The sequence below is a fragment of the Mustela nigripes genome, chromosome 5 (genome assembly GCF_022355385.1).
Source record: "Mustela nigripes isolate SB6536 chromosome 5, MUSNIG.SB6536, whole genome shotgun sequence".
NCBI lineage: Eukaryota > Metazoa > Chordata > Mammalia > Carnivora > Mustelidae > Mustela > Mustela nigripes.
This window is the reverse complement of record NC_081561.1, coordinates 37,875,360-37,901,351: the sequence shown is the minus strand read 5'-3', so window position 1 is coordinate 37,901,351 and position 25,992 is coordinate 37,875,360. Positions and strand designations below refer to the sequence as shown.

The following is a 25,992-nucleotide window of genomic DNA, read 5'->3' as shown; positions in this document are numbered from 1 at the left end:
GAGGACAGGTTGTTCACTGCAAGTAGCGATGCTAGCCAATTAGTCTTGGCAGGGAAAAAGACTATGTTAAAAATTTATGTATCTCTATTCCACCGTGGCTACCTGATAGTGGGTCCCAGCTGTGGTGGGAAAATGAGGCTGACTGATGTCTACGGAGTGGGTCACTGTGGTAGGCAGCCTCTAAAATGATCTTCAGTGGTCTGCATCTGCTGGTATTCACCCTTTGTATAATCCCCACCCTTTTGAGAATGTGTTGGATATACTGACTCACTTTTAATAGAATACATCAAAAGAGAAAATACATCATTTCTAATGATAGAATACATCAAAACTTGAAATGAGATTACAAAAACACTATGGCTTCCACTTTAGCAGTCTTGTTCTCTCATTCATTCTGTGGAAAACCAGCTGCCATATTGTGAGATGACCTTTGAAGAAGCCCACATAGCAAGAACTGAAAGAGGCCTCCAGCCCAAAAACCCACAAAGAATTAAAACCTGCCAATAATCGTACCAGTAAGCTTGGAAGCAGATTCCCCTCAGCCTTAGTTGTGCCTCTATATGAGACTGGAACCCCAGCTAAGAGCTTGACTGCAACCTCCCTCAAGATCTAAAGCCTGAGGCACACTGGCTTCCCCACTTCTGACCCACAAAAACTGAGATAAAGTGTTTACTGTTTTAAGACACAATTTTGGTTTAATACGTTATGGAACAAAATAGGTAAGTAACATCAAAATCTTATTCTGATTAAGAGCCCTTCTGAAAAAAATGAAACACGGTGGGATCAGTAGGGAGACAAACCATAAGAGACTCTTAATTAATCTCACAAAACAAACTGAGGGCTGCCGGGGGTAGAGAGGGTAGGGAGAGGGTGGTTGGATTATGGACATTGGGAAGGGTATGTGATATGATGAGTGCTGTGAGGTGTGTGAGCCTGAGGATTCACAGATCTGTACCACTGGGGCAAATAACACCATATATGTTAATTAAAAAGTTTATTAAAAAAAAAATAAAATACCCAAAAAAAGAGCCCTTCTGAAATGGGAGCCTTTCCTTTTTTTCTTAAGTAATGAGATCCAAATATTCTTATGTTTGGGGGTGATTTTGAGAGGTCCTATTCCAAAGAACTATTTAAAACCTTTACAGTCCCAGTCCTTGATCAAAACTTCACTAAACCAGTGCCGATGAAATCATGTAGATCTTTATCTCAAGCCATATCCCTTTCCAGACAAAGTATAAAGTTTTAGCCTCTGAGATCTCTCTCTCTCTGCTGTTCCTTGAGGGCCTCTGTTAAATGGGACTCTAAATGCCAAGGCAGTCCCTTGATAGCTGAGTTAATATATTTAGCAGAGCCATTCATAATCTGGCTTTGAATGTTTTTCCTCAGTCAACTGGTCACAAGGAACTCATCATTAAACTTTAGATATGAACTAAGGGTCAAAAATGTTTGTGGGAGCTAACTGCTAATGGAAATTGCTTGGGTTTTGGTTCTGGCCCTGTATATAATACTTTTATTTTTTTTTTAAGATTTTATTTATTTGACAGACACAGCAATAGAGGGAACACAAGCAGGGGGAGTGGGACAGGGAGAAGCAGGCTTCCCGTGGAGCAGGGAATGGGGCTCCATCCCAGGACCCTGGGATCATGACCTGACCTGAGGGCAGACAATTAACGACTAAGACACCCAGGCGCCCCAGTATCTAATACTTTTAGTAAAGGGGACTCCTTCTCTAGGAGGATCGGGTAACTCCCAGTTTATGATGAGAAACTCAGATTGCATAGCTACCTGATGTCACCTTCTCAGACATTACCAGGCCCAACAGCTAGCCAAGAACTTTCCTGAAAAATTAAAAAAAAAAAAAAAAAAAGTAAAAATAAAAATCTAGGGCTCTGCACTGTGATTCCGTAAGGATTTCCACAAGTTACATAAAGCACCTTGATCTGCCACATATGCTCCAAGCGTCATTGGAACTGTTGGAATTTATGGGCCAACTGGCAGAGCTCCTCCCACGGCAGCCTGGACCAGATGGCAAGCCTTTTCTTGCTCTGCTCTTCACTCCAAACTGTCATCTTTCAGGTCATCTGGTCAGTGAGTCAGAACTGACGAATTAGGAGTTCGCTGAACGACTAGATATTTAAGAAATAAAAGAACAGTAAAAGGAAGGAGCAAAAGAGTAAAAGGTGCTTCACCTTTGTGTACTATAAAAGAGATCTTTCAAGAGACCTCTGCCTCAGATTAAGAGGAATACACCGAATTATATTCCCTCGTCCAACCTCAGCCCTGATTTGGGGTTTTAGTCAACACAGAGAGGTCAGGGTGGTTTGAGTCGCTCTTCGCGAGAAAGCGGACGCCCTCCACGAACCTTTCCTACAGACTGCGCCGGACGCGAGCGCGGATTCCGAGGGTGAGCTCCGGAAGCCCCGCCCCGGCCCGGCCTCACGCAGGGCCCACCCGTCCAGACGCATGCCCCGCCCAATCACAAGCAGGCCCCGCCCAATCACAAGCAGGCCGCACCTTCCGAGAGCTCCGCCCCTCCTCCGGGGTGGACTTCGGTCGGCTCCGCTGGCTCCCCGCCTCCTTGCTTGGACCCACGGGGACGCTGCGGGATTTGGCACCATGTCTGTTTCGAGGCTGGTTCGGTTGCTCGGCTGCGTTCCGGCCACCGCGTGGAGAGCGGCAAGTAAGACGCCCGGCCCCGGGGCCGAAGTCGCGGGCGGGGTCACGAGGCCCCGGTGCCGCGAGAAAGTCCTCCCTCAGGGAAGTCGCGTGTGTCCCGGGCTTCTGAAGGCGCCGGGGGCTACAGAGCTGCTCTTTTTCGGCTCGGCCACCCACGTCTTGGTCCTGGTCAGGTCCCTTCTCCATCCCGGATCTCAGGGGTGGGACTAGGGCTAGATCACCGCACCCAAGCCCTTCCAGCCTGGGCACCCGCTTCCTTCCGGTCACTGGTCAGGAAGGGCAGCAACACCTTCGGGGCTGTTTACTTGGGAGCCCTCAGCGCGCACTGCTCTTCGGTGCTCGTGAAATGAAATGGAAAAGACGGCCTTTGGGGAACGAGACCCATCATTTACTTATTTAATTTACATCAAAAAGGATTTGTGGCAGTTTGCAGTATTAAAAAATTGGAAAAGTGCAGAGGTGGGCCAGAGTAGCAGATTAGTGTAATAAAAATGAGATAAAGTCAAGAATTGTTAATACAAAGCAAGTATGCATGTTTTCAGTAAAAACGAACCGTTTTAAACCCATTTTTGTTGGAAAGCTTTCTCAGTATTTTAAACGTAACCCACAGAGTATGCTAAACTTAGTTCTAATTGAGGACATCCTGGAGAAATTGTGAAGTTGGAAACAAAACTACTGCCTCTCCTAGTAATGGGCCCCAGATTTCTATACAGTTTGTTTTTTGTAATCATTTCTCCCCAAACGTATTACTTGTAAATTGTAAACATTATAAATGGTCCAGGAGTGAATAATAAAGTGAAAGTCCCACTTTATCCAAACTCCAAAGTAGTGACTGTAAATTTTGTTGTGTGTTCATTCACCGTCCCTTCTCACTTGTTAACAAGAATGAAGTGTTTGATACCAAAAATGTACATAACACGTTTAAGTTATAAAGCAGAACTTACATTTATGAACTCATTTTCCAATTTAAGAAACAGAATATTTCTCTTACCAAGAGCTCCTGTGTGCTTCTTCCCATTGGAGTTGTTTCTTTATATGGTTTTGGTCTTCATAGAAATGACTTCTTACCATTTGTATTTATTTTGCTTGCGTTTTTCAACTGACACTATACTTTGAGATGCATCTATATTGATGTGTGAGGTTGTAGTTAATCATGCATTTGCGAGAATGTATCATACAGTTTTTCCATTCTTCTTCCCAGTGGACATTTGGGTAATTCTGGAAACACCAGGGTTGCCTCTACACATTCTTGTTATGGATGCTCTAATGCAAGGAGTGGAATTCCTGGAACATATGGTATAGGCCTTTTCCATTTTATAATACGATGCCAAGTAGTAAAGGCATTTCCATTCCTACTGGCAATTACGTACCTACCAGCAGAAACATCAGTTCTTGTTGTTCCACATACTTGTCAACATTTGCTAATTATCAGAAAACTTCATTTTTGTCTGAATAGGGTGTTGAAATGGTATTTTTGCTTCGGGATTTTATATCCACTATCCTAGCTAAATTACTTAACTCTTTTAACTTCTCTAATTAAAGAAGTTGAGCATCTTTTCAAATATTTATTAGCTTTTTGGGGGGTGAAATTTCCTCATTTTCTTAATGGATTGTTTGTCTTTCTTATTTATATTCTTTACTAATATTCTTTACTAATGTTCTTTACTAATATTCTGTACTTTACTAATACTCAATACTAAACCTTTTTGAGTTGTGTAAGTGGCAAATAGCCCAGTTTGGGGGCTGTTTTTGTTACACCATCATGGGTTTGTTGTTTTTTTTTTTTTTTTTAATCATATATAATAGCAGAATAAAATAACAGAGCTGCATGTATAATCACACAGCTTCAGAAGAAAGGTGTCTTTTTTTTTTTAAAGAAAGGTGTCTTTTGAGGAACACATAATCATAATTGTAATCATGTCTTGATCCTTTTGTTTATTGTCAGTGCTTTGTGATCTTGTCTAAAAAAGCCTTTCCTACCCTAAAGTCAGTTACTCTGTATTTTCTTTGCAAAGGTCTGTAGTTTTGCTTTTTATATATAAGCCTTTATTCTGTCAGGACTGATTTTTGTGTATGATGTGAGGCAGGGAATCAGTTTCAGTTATTTTCCATGTCAGTAATCTGTTGTCCCAGGTCCCTATATTGGGCCTTTTCTTCCCTGATATAATGCCAACTCTCTTCAATCAAGTTCTCATAAACATATAGGCATGGATTTATTTCTTGGCTCCATTTTCAGTTCCATAGATCTATTTGTCTATTCCTGTGCTGAAATCACCTGTCTTAATAACCATACCTTTGAAATAAATCTTTTTTTTCCTAAAGATTTTATTTGTCAGAGAGAGAGCAAGCACAAGCAGGGAGAGCTGCACGAGGAGGGAGAAGCAGGCTCTCCCCCGAGCAAGGAGCCCAATGCTGGACTTGATCCCAGGGTCCTGGGATCCTGACCTGAGCTGAAGGCAGACACTTAACTGACTGAGCCACCCAGGGGTTCCAACTTTGTAATAAATTTTGATTATGTAATAGGGCAAATCCTCCCATTTTGTTTTTCAGAAGTGCCTTGGCAATTCTTAGGTATCTGCTTTCCATATCAATTTCTTTTTTTTAATTTTTTTTAAAGATTTTATTTATTTTATTTGACAGAGATTACAAGTAAGCAGAGAGGCAGGCAGAGAGAGAGAGAGAGGAGGAAGCAGGCTCCCTGCTGAGCAGAGAGGCCAATGCGGGACTCAATCCCAGGACCCTGAGATCATGACCTGAGCCGAAGGCAGCGGCTTAACCCACTGAGCCACCCAGGCACCCCTCCATATCAAATTCTTTAAAAAAAAAAAAAAAAAAGTCCCTGTGATTTGACTAACACTGCTCAATATTTTTTTGAATTGTCATTTTGTGATTGCTGCTTATGTATAGAAACATAATTTACTTATTTGTTGCTTTTGTATCGTATAACCCAGCTAAATTAGGTTATTAATTTAAATAATTTATCGTAGCTAGGTGGGGAGGGTATTTGCTATGTAGGCAGTCATATTAAGGGCAAGTATTAAAAATCTAGTTTCTCACTTTCTAACATATCTTTTTCTTTTCTCTTGTTTTTCTGTCTTGTTCAGATTTCTAATAACATGTTATCTAGAAGTGATGATATCTTGTTTGTAATTGTAAAGGGAATGCATTCATATTTCAAATGTCATATTAGCTGTAGATGTGCCTTTATCAAGTTAATGAAGCCCTATGCTGTGTCCAAAGGGTTTTTATTGTTTTTTATGTATTTGTTTGGTTTTTAAGACTGAATAAACCTTGAAATTTACTGAATTCATTTTTCTTCCTCTTCTTGGGGTGATTATATCATTTTTCTCCTTTAAATCTGGTGAGTTGGTGAATTGTAGATTTTTCTAATGCTAAATACTCTAGCATTCCTAGAAGATACTGTAATTGATCATGATGATTATATTTTTAATATGATGTTGGATTTGGTATGCTAATATTTTGTTTAGAAATTGGCCTATTGGGGCACCTGGGTGGTTCAGTCAGTTAAGCATCTGCCTCTGGCTCAGACCCTGGGATCACCAGGGTCCTGGGATCGAACCTCACATCAGGCTCCCTGATCATCAGGGAGCCTGCTTTTCCCTCTGCCTGCTGCTCCCCTCTGTCTCTCTGTGCTCTCTCTCTGTCAAAAAAATAAATAAAATCTTTAAAAAAAAAAGAACAAGAACAAGAAGAAGAAGAAGAAATTGGCCTGTAATTTTCCTCTTTTGCAGTTTCGTTTTCTGGTTTTGAAGCTTAAGTTATTCTAGCCTCATACAGTGAATTCAAGAGTCTTACCGCCCTTTTCTCTTCCTTGTTATGTTTTGTTTAAAAAAATTACTCATTCTTAGAGGGTTTGGTATAACTCAAGTATAAAACTATAAGCACTGATGGAATATTTTAAATTACTGGTTTAATTTCTTTAATGGTTATTGCATTCAGTCAGCTTTGATAAGTTAAGTTTTTCTAGAAAATTGTTCATTTTTTACGCTTTCATTATATAGGCATAAGCATAAAGTTCCCTTTTTTTGAAAAATGTTTGCTCTCATATATAATTATGTAGTCTCTTCTCTTCATATTCTTTATTTCGCCTTCTTTTGTTTTTTTCTTATTAGCCTAATCAAAGACTTCACAGCAGTTTTAATCTTTTAAGGGAACCAACTCTTGCTTTTGTTGATTCTCTCACTTGTAAGTCTTTTACTTATGTTATCATTTTCTTCTCTCTGGTTATTTTCTTTCCATTTTCTGTGTGTCTCTCTTTAAAACAAAACTAAAAATATGGAAACGGTGCACCTCATGGCTTGGTTTGGGCTATAATAGCAAATTACCATTGACTGGGTGCTTTAATACCAAACAGTTCTGGAGGCTGGGAAGCCTGAGATCAAGGTGCCACACATCTGGTCTCTGGTGAGAGCCTGCTTCCTGGTTTGCAGATGGCTGTCCTCTCATTGTCTCCTCATGTGCCAGAGAGCAGAAAGCCACAGAAGGCTCTCATATTTCTTCTTCAAAGGGCACTAATCTTGTTCATGAGGGCTCCACCCTCATCACCTAATTACTTCAAAGGAGCCCCACCTTCTAATATCACCACATTAGGGGTTAGAATTTCAGTATATAAATGAGGGTGGTGAAGGGGACTCAAATCTTCAGTTCCTAACATTGATCTTTTGCTTTTATGTGTGTTTGTTGTTTTTTTATTTTCTTTTAAGAAACATGCATGGTAATTAATGGAGCTTCTTACATGAACAACATGTTGGCTGGATTTTGTTTGTTTTATTTTGCTTTTTGGAATCTGACAGTCTATACCTATTTAACTGGAGAGTTCAGATCATTTGTAAGTCATAATTATTGATATAATTGGCTTTATTTCTAACATATTTTTACACCTTCTATTTGTCATACTTAGTTTAAATTAAATATTTTCTTCCTTTTTTTTTTTTCTCTGCTGGTTTGGAAGATATACATTACCTTTTATTGGTTACCCATGAAATCTAAATGCATACTTAAGGAAATCTGAAGTGAACACCTTCTCCTAAACAGTGCAAAGTGTAAAAATGCTTTGAATTATTATCTTTGTTCAGCCTTTTAGGTGTGTATATGTGTGTGTTCTCATGTATATGTTGGGATGGTATTGTGGTATTGATAACATGACATCACAGTTATTATGGTTTTATATAATCAATAAATAAAACTTTCATTTTCTCTCTGTTCTTATCTCCTTTTTATCTCTTTGTTCTTATCTCACTTTACTTTTGGGATCGTTTTCTTTTTTTTTTAATTTTATTTATTTATTTATTTGTTTATTTATTTATTTATTTGACAGAGATCACAAGTAGGCAGAGAGGCAGGAAGAGAGAGAGAGAAGAGGAAGCCAGCTCCCCGCTGAGCAGAGAGCCCGACTCGGGGCTTGATCCCAAGACCCTGGGATCATGACCTGAGCCAAAAGCAGAGGCTTTAACCCACCGAGCCACCCAGGCACCTCTGGGATCATTTTCTTAAAGTACATTGCTTAGAAGTCCCATTCATGACTGTCTTTTGTGGTAAAGGTTCTTCATGTTCTTTTGATATAGGTCTTATTTTTAATCTGAAAATCTGGTTTCTTTAACTTTGTGCTTTTGAAAGGTAGTTTCAGTGGGTGTATCATTTTGTCATAGCTCTATCTTCTGGCTTTTATTATGGCTATGGAGAAGTTATCTGTCCAGTTTTTTCCTTCATTAGTAATCTTTTATCTGGCTGCTTCTTAGATCTTCTTTTGATCTGGCTTCCTTGTTGGGGTTGTTCATTTTATATTGTGTCCAGATGTACTTTTTTCCCTTTAATTTGGCATCTTTGTGCTTCGTGTATCTGAAGATTCCTGTCTGTTTTACCTCTCATGGTATTTTCACTATCTCCTTGTGGAATTATAATTAAACAAACATTTGTTAGACCTTCTCATTTTATCCTCTATAAGTTTGAACTTCTCTTTGGTTACTTTCATCTTTGTCTCTATGCTTTTTCCTGCATAACTTCTTCAGAACTTAATTCTAGATCACAGATTCTCTTCTCAACTTTATCTGTTCTATTTAGCCCTTTTATTGAGCTTTAAATTTAAACTGTTACATTCCTAAATTTCTTTGTGTTTTAAGTTGGCCTTTCTTAGTCTTTTACTTATTTCTCCCTTTTGGCCTTTTTCCCCCTTGAACACATTAAATAGTTACATTCTGATTTCAGTGATGTCAGTATGTCACATCTTTATGGTCTGGTCCTATTGGTTGATTTCACTAACTCTTGCTTGTGATGGCTTGTTTCCTCAAATTTTACTGGTATTCTCTCTTGAGACTTGCATGAGACATGAGTTGAGAGGGTATTTCTCCACAGAAGATTTGCTTCTGCTCTTCCCATGTGTCGGGAGCACTTCACCTTGACTTGGGTCCACTTTATATAAGATGCTCCCCTTGGGCATTTTTGGACCATGCTGATAGTGTGTAATCAGGCATAAACATAGTGTGGTCAGCCAGTAGTTTCAAAATTTCTGTAAGGGCTTCTTTTTTTTTCATTTCTGCTCGGAATCAAGGTTGAGATGGATACTCTTCCCTCCTTGACTGTTGTCTTCATTAGCTGGAAGTTTGCTTCTAGTTCCTTGCTCTTTTGACCAGCAGCATGAACATCACCTGGAGTTTGTTAAAATGCAGAATCTGAGACCTCACTCAGACCTGCTCAGAGTCTGCATTTTAACAAGATCCTCCAAGTATTTTATATGCACATCAAAATCTTCAGGCTCAATTTCTCTTCTGAGTGCTGAGCCTCCCGGGGTCCTGGCCTCTAGCAGGCTTTTGTTCGGCTCAGGCCCAGAAGACTCCTCTCCCTGCTGCTCTGGGAGCTCTGGGCCCCAGCTGTAGGTGGGAAAGACATAGGATAGGTAGTGGTTTAAGTGTTTGGTGACCTCACTGAATAGCTTTGTTGGTTTATCGTTTTATACTTTCTTAAAGGATCTTTGATTAAGAAATATTTGTGTGTTTTTTCAACCTTTTTAAGTGTCTTATAGCGATAGATTTTTAGGCATCTCTAATTTATCAGATTGCCAGAAACAGAAGTTGTGAAAGCTTGCTTGTTGTTTGTCTTTTGTTTTCAATCAGTCTTTTTTCCTTTGCTTATTATTCTTTCAGAAGGTTATCTTGTTTGTAATGTGCTTGTAAAGAGTTCTAAAGAGACCTTTTTATTTGAAGATTTTATTTTTTTTAAAGATTTTATTTATTTATTTGACAGACAGAGATCACAAGTAGGCAGAGAGGCAGAGAGAGAGGAGGAAGCAGGCTCCCCACTGAGCAGAGAGCCTGATGTGGAGCTTGATCCCAGGACCCTGAGATCATGACCCAAGCCGAAGGCAGAGGCCTTAACCCAGTGAGCCACCCAGGCGCCCCAAGATTTTATTTATTTATTTGAGACACAGAGAGAGACAGTGAGAGAGGGAACACAAGCAGGGGTGCAGGGGGAGAGGGAGAAGCAGGCTCCTTGCTGAGCAGGGAGCCCGATGTGGGGCTCGATCACAGGATCCTGATAACCTGAGCTGAAGTGAAATGCTTAACGACTTGAGCCACCCTGGTGTCCCTTAAATAGTCTTTGGATAAGGCCAAACCACCCCTTGAAGAAGATGACATGGGCTTTATGGTGGTGATTTCCTTGTTTCTGAAAGGATGATTTTTGCTTTAATTTTGTCAGCTATTGCCCATGCAGTCAAGATAGTCAGAAGCATGCTAAAGGCCACAATGTAATACAAATATTAACATCCAGCTAACTTTTGCGCACTGTAGGGGTTAGTGGCTGATCCCCTGCACCATAAAAAATCCACGTATAACTTTTGACTACCCCAGAACTTAACTACTGATAGCTTACTATTGAGTGGAAGCCTTGTGATAACATGAACAGTTGATTAACACATATTTTGTGTATTATATATATTATATGTTGTATTCTTACAGTAACGGATAGAGAAAATAAACGTTATTTTAAAAAGTCATAAGGAAAAGAAAATACATTTATAGTACTCTGCTGTGAAAAATCCACGTATAAGTGGACTTGTACAGTTCAGACCTGTGTTGTACAAGGGTCAGCTGTAATTACTGTTGCTTAGTACCTGTATTTGATAGGCAGAATCCATAGGAGTGGCGCTGGGCCTCCCCTTCACGTCTTTGCTATGCCTTATGATCCAATAGACCCTTTTCTCTCGCTGTCCGCCCTTCAAGCTACTTGTATGTGCCTTACTGCCTTCACCCCTGCCCGGTGGCTGTGCACGGACTTGATTCCAAAGCTCTAAAGCGTGTGGGTACCAAAGAGCACAATGTCCCGTCTTATCTTGTATGATACAGAAATGAGAGGAATTCTCCTCCTCCCCAGTCTGTTACACTGTTAACCTGTCTACTAAAATAATTCTGTTTAGGCCACTATGGTCTCAGAGTCCTTTGAGAAAATTGGTCTTTTAGCTTTTCCTTGTAACCTTTTTTTCTAAGATAAAGTTTCTTCAGAAGACCAGGGGCGCCTGGGTGGCTCAGCGGGTTAAGCCTCTGCCTTCGTCTCTGGTCATGATCTCAGGGTGCTGGGATTGAGTCCCGCATCAGGCTATCTGCTCAGCAGTGAGCCTGCTTCCCCCTCTCTTTCCCTGCCTCTCTGCCTACTTGTGATCTCTCTCTCTCTCTCTTTCTCTCTCTGTCAAATAAATAAATAAAAAATCTTAAAAAAAAAAAAAAAAAAAAGAAGAAGAAGAAGAAGAAGTACTCAAGACCAGACCTACAGACTAGTTCTCAAACTTCTCCTTTGCTGCTCCTCTCTCTTTTCCCACGGTACACTCATATTCCGCTTCTTAATCAAAAACCCTTTTGCACATTGACTTCTGTATCCTACGGTTAGGCTCAATGGAGACATACACCTTACTCCCTTTCTCTGAGCTAGGCTGCAGGACAAGTAGAAATATCCTGGTTCTGGGGAGGATACAGACCCAGTGAGGTTCAGGAACCATCTTAGGGTCAGTCACATTGCTAAAAGTAGGAAGACTGGCATTGCAACCCATGTGTGATTCTAGTGCCCTTTGCCCTTAGTTTGCCAGTTTTTTTTTTTTTTTTTTTAACTTGTCCATGGTATTACTGAAGGAAAGGGCCAAGCTGCTGTAACAGTTCTGCTGATGGGACAGGCAGGACAACTCTGCTTTGACAGGTAATTCGGGGATCATTGTTCTTTCCATCTTGTTGCTACACCGTCTGTAGGCCAGTGCCGCTGATCAGCCCCATGTACAATAGTTGAATTTTACTTGTTATTTACAACCTATGTTCTGAATGGTTGGACATAGGTTCTGAATGGGCACTGTCTATATCATACAAGTTATTAAATATTTTACGTATCCCCTCCCATGGGTTTTGTCTGCATCTGCATGGTTGAAGCTGGGTCACTGCCATGTCTGTATTATAACCCAAAGAAGTGGGAAAAGACATCCAGGGCAATCAGCTTTTTGCAGAAGTGGGGCAACCCAGAATTTGCACGCTTCACTTCCAGTCACAACCCATTGGTCACCACTTGGACATGTGGCTGCTTGGCTGCAGGAATGCTGGGAAATGTCTTCTCTAAGCAAGTGGCCCGGTGCTTAGCTTAATAGCGAATGAGATGGGAGTGGGAATCTTAGAACTGAATGGAAGAAGGGAAAAGAAGCTACTTGAGACAGTAGACAGCTTCCACCACATCTACCTAATGTCACTTTTTCAGAAAATAATTTTGTTCAAACTGATCACAATTACTATAAATTAAAGACCGTTAGACCTGCCCCATTGGATTATTGTGAGGTTTAATGAGGTGTCATGTTTCAGCCCCTAGTACAGAGCCTGACACATAGGAGGCATCTAACCCATGTTTATTACTTGTATTAGTTACATTTAGTACATCTGTATCATTTCAGAGGCAAAATTTTTAGCTTCAGATTATGTCTGCATTATAATTGGTAGTCAAGACTATTTTGTGCCTTTTTTATAATTTTGTGCAAATGCTTAGGAATTTCTGCAGATTTGGAACATACCAAGATTAATTTTTACACTGAATATCATTTCAAGCATTGAATTAAGATATTTTTTTTGATTTGCAAAACAACCAAGCCTAAAACAGAAAGTGCTAATTTATTGTATTGAGTAGAGTCTGAGTGCACAGTAGCAGGTGGTTACTGGTAGTTAAATAAATACTTGGCTGATTTTTAGGCTTCAAAGTAAGTTATTTGATGTACAGGAAGACAGACTTGCTTTGTAACCAGATGCAGAATCTAGTCATTAGCCAGAATAGATGAAAAATGTGTCCACATTTAGAATCTAATTTATAACTATTAAAATACTTTCCATATATCTATATTAATTATTAAGGAATTATGATGACTTAGAAACAGCCTTTCATACTTTATAAATTTGTGATGGATTTGTTGATGGATACATAGTTGGACATTAGATAATGAACAGAAGTTTCTAGTATGGAAGTTGGCTAAACTTCCTAAATTGGGTTATATTGATGTCACATTCTAAAGAATCCTATATTTTAGATAAGAAGTGACTAACAAAAATCCTGTGATTTGGACTGGAAATATCTTTCAATTGAGCATGGTTTATATTCCCCCAAATCTTCAATATAGTATTTTTTAAATAGTCACAATAAGCCAAGATCAGCTTGTTGTATGAAATATATTAATATAATCAGAAGCTCATATTTCTATATTTTCCATTTCTTAAATAAAAGTAAATGCTGCCTTATAAGATATTGTTGCAGGTTTTCCTCTTTAGCCTTTTCATATATGTTTAAATATTACTATGAGGACATAATAAAAAATTCAGTATGTCCTTAGATAATGGAGTGGGAGTTTGAAGGCAAAATGGTCTGTACTCTAAATCAATAAGTAAAAATTTTTAATAAATAAATGTTTTTATTTTAAGTGCATAGAAATTTTTGTTGATCCACAGTTTTTCTCAGCCAATTAATGTCACAAATATGTAGTATTTTATATAAGTGACCATGTAGTTGGGAGAAAACTGTATTAATTCTGCAGATCATTGTCATAGCTTTATTAAAACATTCAGTTGTGTATTTTTTTAATCCTTGTGTTTTGTGGGCTCTTGGATCTGTGGGAGAATGATTGTTTGTATTCTAACTGGTCATTCAAACAATAATTTTGCTACTCCCTGAGCTATATGCAGTAGATATGCAAATGAACAGCCACTATTTCAAAATTGTTAATACAGTTTGTATGTAATGTTAACTTTATGTACTCTTACAAACAAGTCTTACATAAATTTCAAGTTGGCTGTGGAGGGTATGTACATATAAAAAGAGAGAAAGATATATATATATGCAAATATTTATATGCATATATATATATATATATATATATATATATATTTGTGTGTGTATGTATGGCTGTTTGTATATATATAATTGTTTTTAAGTAATTCGTGCACCCAGCATGGGGCTTGAACTCACAACCCCAAGATCAGTAGTCATGACTGACTGAGCTAGCCAGGAACCCCTATATATAATTTTTTAAAGCAGATGGTAAGGTGATGTCATGATAGCTATAATATGAATAAAATACATATAATAAAAGAAAATTCTCATTATTTGTAATGCTACCGGGAGCTTCCAGATAATACTGTAATGATAATATTAGATAAAATTTGTCACGATGGTAAAAGCTTTGCATGAATTGTCTTGTTTAATTTATTTAGTAACTCATGAGATAGGTACTGTTACCTTTAATTTAGAAGGGAGGAAACAGATGTAGGAAGGGTAAGTCACTTGACCAAAGGTCGAACAACTAAAACTGCATTAGTTTCCTGCTGCTGCTATAACCAGTTGTCACAAACCTAGTGGGAGGTGAGAAGTCTGAAGTGGGTGAGAAGTCTCTGGACTGACATCAAAGTGTTCAGACTGTGTTCTGGATGCTCTAGGGGGACAATCTCTTTCTTCCCTTTCCAACTTCTCAAGGCTGCTGAAGTTCCTTTCCTCTATCTTCAAAGCCGGCAGTGACCATTACGGCTGTCTTATGCTGACGTCCTTCTGGTTCTCTCTTCCAATTGTCTCTTCCCCTTTAAGGATTCTTGTGACTACAGTGGACCCACACAGATAGTCCAGGGTAGTTGCTCTAGTCTAAGATCATATGATTAGCAGCCTCAATTCAGACTGCTACCTAAATTCTTTACCATGGGACCTCACCTCTTTATAGTTTCTGAGTGTGAGATTCCAATCATCTTTGAAAGCCATTATTCTGCTTACCACAGGGGTGTAACTAGAACTGGTCCCCAACTCTGTCGGCCTCTGAAGCCATTCCTTTAGGAAGTTCAAAACCCACCCCCGAAGTCATTTTTTCAGGATGGTTTTGTACTCACTGAACATGATCTTAACAAGGGTTGGATAACTTTCATAGCAGTTTAGAAAGTTTAGCTTTCTCCATATGACCGATGGAGAAGTGATCTCATTTTTATGCTGTAAATGCCTAGTACATTTTTAAATGTTTAATTGGCAGGAAAAGAGAATCATGATTAGGATTCAAATATAAGAATACTAAATACAGTCTCTTGTAATTTAAATAGTAAATATTGTCATTAAAACTTTGTATACTTAGTTAACGCTTCATATCTTATTTCTGTTACTTAGAAATTCCTGTGCTTCACACAGGAATCAGTATTTCATATATATAAGTTTTTACAATTTTGATAATGGTTAATTCATTTTAAAGTTCTTCTTTTTAAACTGATAATATTGGTTGCCTCTGAGAAAGGGAAATAGCTGTTTAAAAGATAGAGGAAAGAATTTTCATTGTATGTCCTTTTGTACAAACAAAACAAATAAATAAACAAATAAAACAAATTAATAAAAAACAAATAAATGTTAACTTTTTAAAGTAGAATAAAAGAACAGCTTCTAATTTTTCACTGTCTCCACTCTCCAGGATCACCCCTCTCATGTCATTCTGTGAGGAAAATGAGTTCTCAAGGAGAAAAATCCAAACCTATCAAACAATCTCTTAAGAAGCCAAAGTTACCAGAAGGTCGTTTTGATGCACCAGAAGATTCTAATTTAGAGAAAGAACCACTGACAAGTGAGTATGGGCGTACCTCACAGATATTACATGTTTGGTTCTAGATCACTGCAATAAAGCAAATGTGGTGGTAAAGCAAGTCAGATAACTTTTTTGACTTCCCAGTATGTATTAAAGTTATGTTTACACTGTACTGCAGACTGTAAAGTGTGCAATAGCACTGTGTCTAAAATACATATGTATGTATGTGTGTGTGTGTGTGTGTGTGTGTATATGTATATAAAATTTAACTTAAAAACACTTTATTGCTAAATAATACTATCATCTGCGCTTTCAGTGAGTCCTAATGTTTTTCTGGTGGAGGGACTTGCCACAGCACTAATGGCTACCAACTGACTAGGGTGATACTTGCTATAACAATTTCCTAAAACAAGTCAATAGTGAAGTTTGGCACATTGATTTATTCCTTTCACGGAAGATTCCTCTGTACCACGAGATGCTGTTTGGTAGCATTTTACCCACAGTAGAACTTCTTTCAAAATTGGGGTCAGTCATCTCAAACCTTGCCACTTCTTTGTCAGCTAAGTTTGTGTGATACTCTGTACCGTTTATTGTCATCTGAACAGTCTTCCCAGCATCTTCACCAGGAGTAGAGTCCATCTCACAAAACCACTCTCTTCACTTGTCCATAAGAAGCAACTCCTCTGTTCAAGTTTGATCAAGAGATTGCAGCAGTTTGGTCCCATCTTCAGGCTCCACTTCTAGTTCTAGTTCTCTTGCTCTTTCCACCACATCTGCAGGCACTTCCTCCACAGAAGTCCTGAGCTTCTCTCCTCAAAGGCATTCATGTGGGTTGGAATCAACTTCTTCCAAACTCCTTTTAATGGTCATATTTTGAACTCTTCCCATGAATCACACGTGTTCTTCACGGCATCAAAATGGTGCCTCCTTTCCAGAAGGTTTTCAGTTTACTTTGAATCCATCAGAGGAACCATTACCTATGACAGCTGCAGCCTTACAAAATGTATTCCTTAAATAATAAGACTTGAAAGTAGAATGACTCCTTGATCCACGGGCTGCAGAATGGATGCTGTGTTAAGCAGGCATGAAAACAACATTCTCACCGAACATCTCCATCAGAGCCCTTGGTGGATGCGGTACACCATCAATGAGCAGTCATATTTTGAAAGGAATCTTTTTTTCTGAGCCATAGGTCTCATCAGTGGGCTTAAAATACCAAGTAAACCATGTTGTGGGCAGATGTGCTGTCATCCAGGCTTTGTTGCTCTACTTACAGAGCACAGGCAGCGTAGATTTAGCGTAATTCTTAAGTGTCCCAGGATTTAGGGAATGGCAAATGAGCACTGGCTTCTACTTAAAGTCACCAGCTGCATTAGCCCCTAATAGGAGAGTTAGCCTGTTCTTTGAAGCTTCGAAGCCAGGCAATAACTTCTCTTCTCTAGCTATGAAAGTCCTAGAAGGCATCATTTTCCTGTAGAAGGCTATTTTGTCTACACTAAAAATCCATTGTTCAGTGAGCCACCCTCATTTCTTATCTCAGCTAGATCTTCTGGAGAACATGTGGCAGCTTCTCCATCAGCACGGGTGATGTTACGGAGATGTCTTCTTTCTCCATATCAGCAATAAGACTGTTGCCTTTCTTATCACTTGTATTCACTGAAGTAGCACTTTTCATTTCTTTCAAGAACTTTTCCTTTGCCTGCACAATTTGAAAACAAAAAACAAAAAAAAACCCATGGTATCTGTGAAGCACAGTAAGATGAGGTATGACTGTATGGTAAAGCATCTCGTAATTTTTTTTTTAAGATTTTATTTATTTATTTGACAGAGAGAAATCACAAGTAGATGGAGAGGCAGGAAGAGAGCAAGGGAAGCAGGCTCCCTGCTGAGCAGAGAGCCCGATGCGGGACTCGATTCCAGGACCCTGAGATTATGACCTGAGCTGAAGGCAGCGGCTTAACCCACTGAGCCACCCAGGCGCCCCATATCTCGTAATTTTTGAAGTGTCATAGAAGATATTTTAGTTATTGAGGAAAATAGGATGAAATATGTTGTTTATAATTCTTTATTAACATAAGAAGGCATATTTCACAATGAATAAATTAACCATATTCACCATCACTAGATTTAAAAGAATAGTGTAAAAGAAAGTGTAGGTTTAAAAGAATAATTTCCAGGGGACGCCTGGGTGGCTCAGTTGGTTAAGCATCTGCCTTTAGCTCAGGTCATGATCCCAGGGTCCTGGGATCAAGCCCTGCTGAGCAGGGACCCTACTTCTGCCTCTGCCTGCCACTCCCCCTGCCTGTGCTCCCTCTCCCTGCAACAAATATATAAATAAATAAATCTTTTTAAAAAATAATAATTTCCAAGCCGCTCACAGTGATTGGCTGTTTTATTTATTATAGCCCATTATTCACATTATGAAGTATACGACTTGAGACCTGTTTCATTGCAAATAACTTGATAACCACTTGAGTAGACTCAAACAAAAGGTAGTACAGGTTGTCGCTGGACTACAAGGTACACAGGTGGAATACCCCAAGGCAGTGATGCTGCTAGGCTTTGAAGAAAGATGAACCTTGGGACTAAACACTGTATGGAAAGCAGGATATTCTCCCTCCTCTTGTCCCTGGTCACTTCTCTACATCATTTTCTGTCATCAGACTCCCTTCCAAGTCCAATGGGCAAAGGAACTACTCCTAGCTGTTACTCAGGTCAATAGAACAACTAGACCAAAGTTAACAATTGTTATTTTCTAATTCCAAAATTCTTTTTTTTTTTTTTAAAGATTTACTTATTTATTTATCTGAGAGCAAAGCCTGAGGGTGGGGTGGGGGTAGGGGAAGGAGAGGAAGTGAATCTTGAACAGACTTCCTGCTGAGCGCAGAGCCTGAGGCAGGGCTAGATCCCAGGACCCTGAGATCTCAACCTGAGCCAAAGGCAAGAGCTGGTTGATCAACCAGCTGAGCCACCTAGACACTCCTAATTCCAGATTTCTTAAGAAGAGAGTTCGTTGGCCAAGCTTGGATCAAGTGTCTAGAGCTAAATCAGAGTGGCCAGTGGGGAGGGTCACAGATGAAGGTGGTTATTCTACCATAGCCATGTGGTTGGAGAAAGAGAAGGGGAAGTTTGGAGAAAGAAGAACTTTTTTGAGGGTGGTGTGGTGAGAGACTAAATATTGTTTTGCATTTAACATATACAAAATCTGACTCATGTCTTACAGCTCTGTTTTTTAAAGTGCTACTTATTTTCATTCTGTACTCTTTGCTATCTTTGAATTGTGAAACATGTGCAAGTATTACCTAGTCAAAAAATAATGTTTTAAATTGCATAAACATAAACATACCAGTTTGAAATTTTGGGAGATGGGCTGCCCTGCTTGTCTCCTGAGAGTTAACCCATCTATGTAGTGAAGCATCCTAGGCAAGAAGATATCAACAGAGGATACAGGGACCTTTTATCTGGACCTCTTCAAAACATAAAAACTTTTCTTTTTGTTCATTCAGTTAAATATTTCAGTTTATAGCTTTCGTTAAAGCTTAAATTATAGCTTTAGTTATAGCTAAGTTAAAGCTTAGACTTTACTAAGGCCAGTCTGAAAACTAAGTCAATCAGCCAAAATGATGGAGACTTTTAAGAAGCATAATCTAAGGTAAAATTTTCTTTCATAGTTTTAGCCAAGCACAAAAATCTAAGAGGAAATTTTTCATTAAAACATCATAAACAAAAGTAGCAATCCCAGAAGTAAACTCAGTTGGCTTTTGAGAAGGTTGCAAGATCATTCAGTGGGGGAAAAGACAGTCTTTTCTATACGTGGTGCTGGGAACACCTGAAGTCCACATGCAAAAGTATGAAATTGGATCCTTACCTTATACCATGTTTAAAAATTAAATATGTTAAAACCCTTAAATTAAGAGATAAAACTATGAAATTCTTAGATGAAAACATTGGCGGAAAATCATGATACTAATTTTGAAAGCAGTTTCATGGTCATGACACCAAAAGCATAGACAGCAAATACAAAAGTATATAAATTGGACATTATTAAAATTAATAAATTTTATATCAAAAGATAGTATCAAAGGATATTATCAAGAAAGTGAAAAGTTAACCTATGGAATTGTGGAAAATATTTGTAGAGCATGTATCTTGACAAAAATACTGAGAATAAGTAGAAACTCCTACAACTCCACAAAAACAACTCAATTCAAAAATGGACAAATGACTTGAATATACATTTCTCCAAATAAGATATACAAATGACTAACATGCACTTGAAAATGTGCTCAACATCACATTCTCTACATCACAGGATGAGATACCACTTCACACCAACTAAGATGGCTACAATTTAAGAAAAACCAGAAAACAAGTGATGACAACAATGTGGAGAAATTGGAACCCCTGTGTTTCTGGCAGGAACATAAAGTGATGCAACTACTATGGGAAACAGTTTGGCAATTTTCAGAAAAAGTCAGCTATAGACCCCAACAATTCTAGGTATATATCCAAAACAATGGAAAGCAGGGACTTTAGCAGGTATCTGTATACCTTTGTTCCTAGCAGCTTCATTCATGGTAGCCAAAAGAAACAGCTCAGATGTCCATCCATAGATAAATGGATAAACAAATTGTGGTATGTGGAATACTATTCAGTCCGAAAAAGGAATGGCATTTTGATTCCTACAGTATGGATGGACCTTGAAAACATTATGGTTATGTAAAATAAGCTAGACAGAGGGACAAATATATGATTCCACTCAAATTAGGTACCTAGGGTAGGCAAATTCATAGAAACAAGATACAATAGTGGTTATCAAAGTCTGGGGTGGGGGGAAAGGAAAGGTTTTTGCTTAATGGGTACAGAGTTTACATTGAGGATGATGAAAAACTTTGGGGTGTAGTACAGTGGTTACAGACCATTGAGAATGTAGTTATTGCCACTGAACTGTATACTTACAAATGGTTAAAATGATAATTATTGTATACATTTAATACAATAAAAAAGAAAAATACATTTTTTTAAAGATTTTATTTATTTATTTGACAGACAGAGATCACAGGTAGGCAGAGAGGCAGGCAGAGAGAGAGGAGGAAGCAGCCTCCCTGCTGAGCAGAGAGCCCAATGCAGGGCTCAATCCCTGTACCCTGGGATCATGACCTGAGCCAAAGGCAGAGAATTTAACCCACTGAGCCGCTCAGTCACCCCGGAAAAAATACATTTCAAAAGATAATCATCTGTTTGACACAATGCTAGGTATTCATTGTAACTTTTGAGTTGCTGAAATGTATTTTGAACATACCATCTCTTCTCTTTGAAGCTAGTCTAGTAAATATCACCAAACCCAGCAAATGCTTTTCAATCCCCATTTTATAGGAACTGCCCGCAAGCTTCAGCATTGTTAACCACTGCTTCTGGAAATCTCCTGTCTTGGTTTTGGTTATGCTTTGTCCAGTTCTCCTCCTATTCCATTTCTTCCTGAACTCTTTTTTAAGCTCTTCTACCTTCTACCTACCAGAAGCAGAGATTCAGAAATCTGCAGATAGTTCTTCACTCCTGCTTCCTCCTGTGTCCTGGCTCCTAGTCTTGTTGGTACCACCTTCTTAACATTTGTCAAACTCCTCTCCTCTTATCTGTCCTGTCAAAAAAGCCCAAATTCAAGCATCTGTGGTTCTGTTGGTCTGTCCTCTTTCTGTTTCCTTCCTTCTAGGCTTGTCTCCCTGCTTCTGGTATATACGTTGTTCTAAGAAAAGTATATAGGTTGTCCCTTTGCAGAGAGTAGGCTTCATTATTAAGATAATAAAGGAAGATTGTTTGCAGCTGAGTATGCTGTTTGATGCAAAGGTGAATCAGGAAAATGAGATACAAAAATAACTGTGAACAGGATGTTGTGTGATAACCAGCTTAAGAGATGTGCAAAGAAGTTCAGAAAAAAAGAGAAAAGAGATAACATTTGAGCTGGGATATAAAGGTACAATAAAATCACAAGTAGTTAAGGAGTGGTAGGAACATGTTTCAAGAAAGAAAGGTGTGGTCAGAGAGAAAGAGGCTAGGGAACATGGTACCTGTGAGACATGGCCAGTGGGCCTTCTGGCTGCAGCATAGAGTGTACATAGTGGATTAATAAAATCTAAAGCTAGAGAGGTAGATACGGCTCAAACTGAGAGGGCCTGAGGTACCAGGTTATAGCATATGGGCTTTATGCAGTGGACAGTGAAGAAAGCTCTGAATGTTTTTGAATGGAGATTATTTTAATCAGCTTTACTAAAGTATAATCTGTGTATAATAAAATTCACCCATTTTAAGTAAACACGTTGGTGAATTTTAACAGTGTTTATCGTCATGTAACCAACACAAAGTATACAATGATTCCATCCCACAAGGAGCCCCTAGTGCCTCTTTATAATTAGTCTCATTTCCCCATCCCTCTGGCAAGAGTGAATCTGTTCTCTGTCACTGTAATTTTGCCTTTCCTAGGATTTTATATAAATGAAATCATATAGTACATAGTCTTTTGTGTCTGGCTTATTTCACTTAATGTGATGTGGAGGAGGGATTCTGTTTTATAAAGATTAATTCATCCTTCTCAGCAGATTAGGCTGACATCATGAGAGTCAGAAAACAGATGAGTTAGAAAACGCTTGTATTAGTCTAGAATGTGACTCAGCATGACTCAGGGTGGTACTAGCGAGAGTAAAAAGTTTCAGAAAACTGCAGGTTATTATGAGGGTGAAAATTAGGTTAAAGAAACATGAGGTGAAAAGCCTCCATAGAAGTTGTGGTCGGAAAGAAGAAAACTCAAGGCTGTGGGACTTGGAGAGAGAACATATTCAGGAGATAATGAAATCAATGCAGATAACGTAAGTGGACATGAGAATCACTAGGAAAGAGGACAAGGACCTCTGTGTTCCCAGTATGTGAGGTTACTGGTATGAGTATTGATAGGAAGGATAATGGGGAGACGTGAAGCTGTGAACCAAGTGTTGATCCTATCCAAGAAAACAAAAAGTCTTTATTACCAAATTGGAGCAAAGTGTTGGACAAGTGAATGGTGTAGAATTCAAAAGAGGAAAAGCTATAGAGGTTTGGTGGGAGATAAGAAGCTGGAAGTAGCAGTGAGCCACAGGAATGTCTTGACATTTTCTTCCCTCGTGCTGTGGACTGAATTGTGTCTCCCTGAACTCCATTTCAAAGCCCTAACCCCCAAAGTGGTGGTATTTGGAGATGGGGCCTTTGAGAAATAATTGGGTTTAAATGAGGTCATGAGACTGGGGCCTCATGATGGAATTCGTGCTCTCATACCAAAAGACACTGGAGAGCTCGCTGTCTTTCTCTTATGCCTTGAGAGGACACAATGCCATCTGTAAGCCAGGAAGATAGTCTTCACCAGAACCCAGCCATGCTGGCATCTTTTTTTTTTTTTTTTTAAAGATTTTATTTATTTGTCAGAGAGAGTGAGGAGAGCGAGCACAGGCAGAGTGGAAGGCAGAGTCAGACGGAGAAGCAGGCTCCCTGCGGAGCAAGGAGCCCGATGTGGGACTTGATCCCAGGACGCTGGGATCATGACCTGAGCCGAAGGCAGCTGCTTAACCAACTGAGCCACCCAGGCGTCCTCCATGCTGGCATCTTGATCTCAGACTCATAACCTCCAGATAGAAGAAAGTTAACTTCTGTTGTTGAAGCCGGTCAGTCTGTGGCAGTTTGTTATGGCAGCCCAAGCTGACTAAGGCATTCAGCGAACCCTGGAGATATGGGAGACAGAAGAGCTTCCCTTTGAGGCTTTCAGAGAAGTCCAAGGATGGAGTGTTTTAGAAAACAGAGTGATAGGTGGGGAAGAGATTATTCATAGTGGAGAAGGAATTTTAAAAATAGATAAGTATTTGAAAGTTTTCAAGGTAAATTTTCTATTTTCTTTTTCCTAGAGCAGGACTACATGATTTTGGCGATGTTCATTTAGCTTTCTAAAGAGACAACAGCTTAAGAATTGGGGTTTTCTAATAGCTGATTCTTCTTCCGTTCTTCCCATATACAGAGCAGTAGTTTATGGGCTGAGAACAAGACTGCAACCAGAATGTCTGCATTCAAATTCTGTTTTACACAGTAGTAGCAGTGTGACTAGGAGAACCTTTCTGAACCTCTTTGTGCCTCATTTTCCTCATCTGTAAAATGGAGACCATAATTGTTCCTGTCCCGTAGGACTATCATGAGGACAAAATGAGTTACTGTGAATAAAGTGCTCAAAAGTAGGCCTGACTCAAGATGGATGGTCCTATTATGAACACACAGTATTAATAGTAATATCTGTTATATCCATAAACGGCAGTATCAGCCAACTACTTGCTGAAGCCAAAACCCTATGAAGAAACACAAGAGTTCTCATAGCTAAAATTAATTGAGCATTCTTATGTAGCCAGCACTGAGCTAAATCCTTTACAGGCTAAATCAGGTACAATTGTTGTACCCATTTTACTGATAAGAAAACTGAGGCACTGAGCCAAAATAATCTTGTTTCAAGACCTTTCAAACGTTATGGATTTGTACTCTATATTCCCTGCATTCCTTTCCTTCTCTTACAATCCATCAGCGTATATGCAGCTAACTCCCCACATTGGGACCTGAGAACATTCCAAGAATTCTAAGTAATTAATGTAGGTGATAAGGTCTATTGAATATGACAGTTGTATCCTGAAGTGATTTCTCAAACTTGGGAAAAAGTTTACAGTTCATTTAAAAGACTGCATAGCAATAACCTAGTCAGTGGTATCTCCTGTAATCCTGTCTTCAAAATTGGCCAGAATGCCTTTCTCATCTCTGTTGACTACTGTTTTTGCATCTTTTTCTGTCTTTCTTTAGAATTCCCAGATGATGTTAATCCTGTTACCAAAGAAAAAGGTGGACCCAGAGGCCCAGAACCTACCCGATACGGAGATTGGGAACGAAAAGGACGCTGTATTGATTTTTAAGACACATATATTACTAACTTCACTATCTTTTTCTGAATATGTAGATCCGAATTTATTTCCACTTGTTTGCTTTCTGTATATCCTTTAAGTCATTTAGTTTCTATAATGTGTTTAAAAACATAAATAATGCCTTGAAAGAAAATATGCTGCTATAAAGTAAAGAAGGGTAATTTAAAAAAAAAAAAAGTAAGAAAGGGGAAATAGTTCTGTATTAGCACATTGTTACTTTAAGTAAATTGGAATATATAAATGATGGTTAGAGCTGCAAACTCATTTCATCACATTTCAGTTTTATCAGCTGCTTACAAAATGCAAATGTAAATAAAACAAGTTTTAATGATTTTTATTGCCACATGCTAGGTAACAGTGACTTTTTATGTGTGAGTTAAATAATACATTATAGTTTGGTAAGGCCATAGTAACAACAGAAAATCTAACTCAGACCAGATTACTTGGTTCAGATCCTGGCTCTGCTACTTATTAGCCATGTGATCTTGGGAAAGTTATTTAACTTCTCTATACCTCAGTTATCTTCATGTATAAATTGGAATTAATACTAGTCCTACCTCATAGGGTAGTGGGAAGATATTTAAATGAGTAAGTACACGTAAACCACTTGGAACAGTGCATAGCACATAGCTCTCGCTGTAAGTGTAGCTGTCCTTCAATTTTAAATGTATTTTTCCAAGTCTCTAGGGGACTCGGTGGGGAAATATTAAGAAACCAAGTTTGGAATACTTGAACTGAAATTGTTTTATATGAATATAGCATTAAAAATCATTAGTTGGAAAATTAGTGATTTTCTGCATGAATGGACTGAGCTGAATACATACTAGTTTGTTAAACATAAAATTTAGATACAGAGGGTCAATAAAATTTAGATACAAAGCAGAGGATGAAATGGGCCAGCTTAGTCAGTTTTGATGACTCAAAAGCTCTTCTGTTGTGGCCTTTGGATAACTGGGTCATGAAAAAGTCATATCCAGTTTACAGCTGTGGAATGAAGGAAGACTTGGAAACAAATCGCCTAAGGCATCCTGTCCTCTGGCTTTACTCAGTCCCAGAGACTGAACCTTCAGCCCCCAGGCTACACTTAAATTACCTAGGAAGAAAGGGTTTGCAGGGTCTGTAGAAGACAGTGCAGTGGGCTGACAATGTTTTTTTTCCTAAAACAATATTTATTTTCATTCCTAAATTATTCAACTGAATTGATGACCGGAACAAAGCAAAGAACGGCCATGTAGTCATTGTATTCAGGGATTTTTATACACAGCTTATTCTGAA

At 38.8% G+C, this 25,992-nt stretch overlaps 1 protein-coding gene and 1 long non-coding RNA gene across 2 annotated transcripts; one reads left to right on the top strand and one right to left on the bottom strand.

The window, feature by feature from the left end:
• Positions 1–1,191: 1,191 nt before the first annotated feature.
• LOC132017937 (uncharacterized) lies at positions 1,192–2,568 on the bottom strand. The gene is made up of 3 exons (XR_009404414.1): positions 2,515–2,568; positions 1,935–2,126; positions 1,192–1,838 (listed from the first exon to the last, which is right to left on the bottom strand). It is a non-coding gene; the product is annotated as an uncharacterized LOC132017937 (long non-coding RNA).
• SDHAF4 (succinate dehydrogenase complex assembly factor 4) lies at positions 2,521–25,060 on the top strand. Its single transcript, XM_059400175.1, has 3 exons — positions 2,521–2,680; positions 15,635–15,784; positions 24,599–25,060. The coding sequence occupies exons 1-3, from the start codon at positions 2,617–2,619 to the stop codon at positions 24,706–24,708; spliced, it is 324 nt and encodes a 107-aa protein (XP_059256158.1). The 5' UTR covers positions 2,521–2,616; the 3' UTR covers positions 24,709–25,060.
• The last annotated feature ends 932 nt before the right edge of the window (positions 25,061–25,992 follow it).

Bases quoted from the DNA above. Each gene is read 5' to 3' on its own strand.
- SDHAF4 (XM_059400175.1), top strand. From the start codon at position 2,617: ATGTCTGTTTCGAGGCTGGTTCGGTTGCTCGGCTGCGTTCCGGCCACC. The intron at 2,681-15,634 runs GTAAGACGCCCG...TCCACTCTCCAG, and splicing joins CACCGCGTGGAGAGCGGCAA to GATCACCCCTCTCATGTCAT. The intron at 15,785-24,598 runs GTGAGTATGGGC...GTCTTTCTTTAG, and splicing joins AGAGAAAGAACCACTGACAA to AATTCCCAGATGATGTTAAT.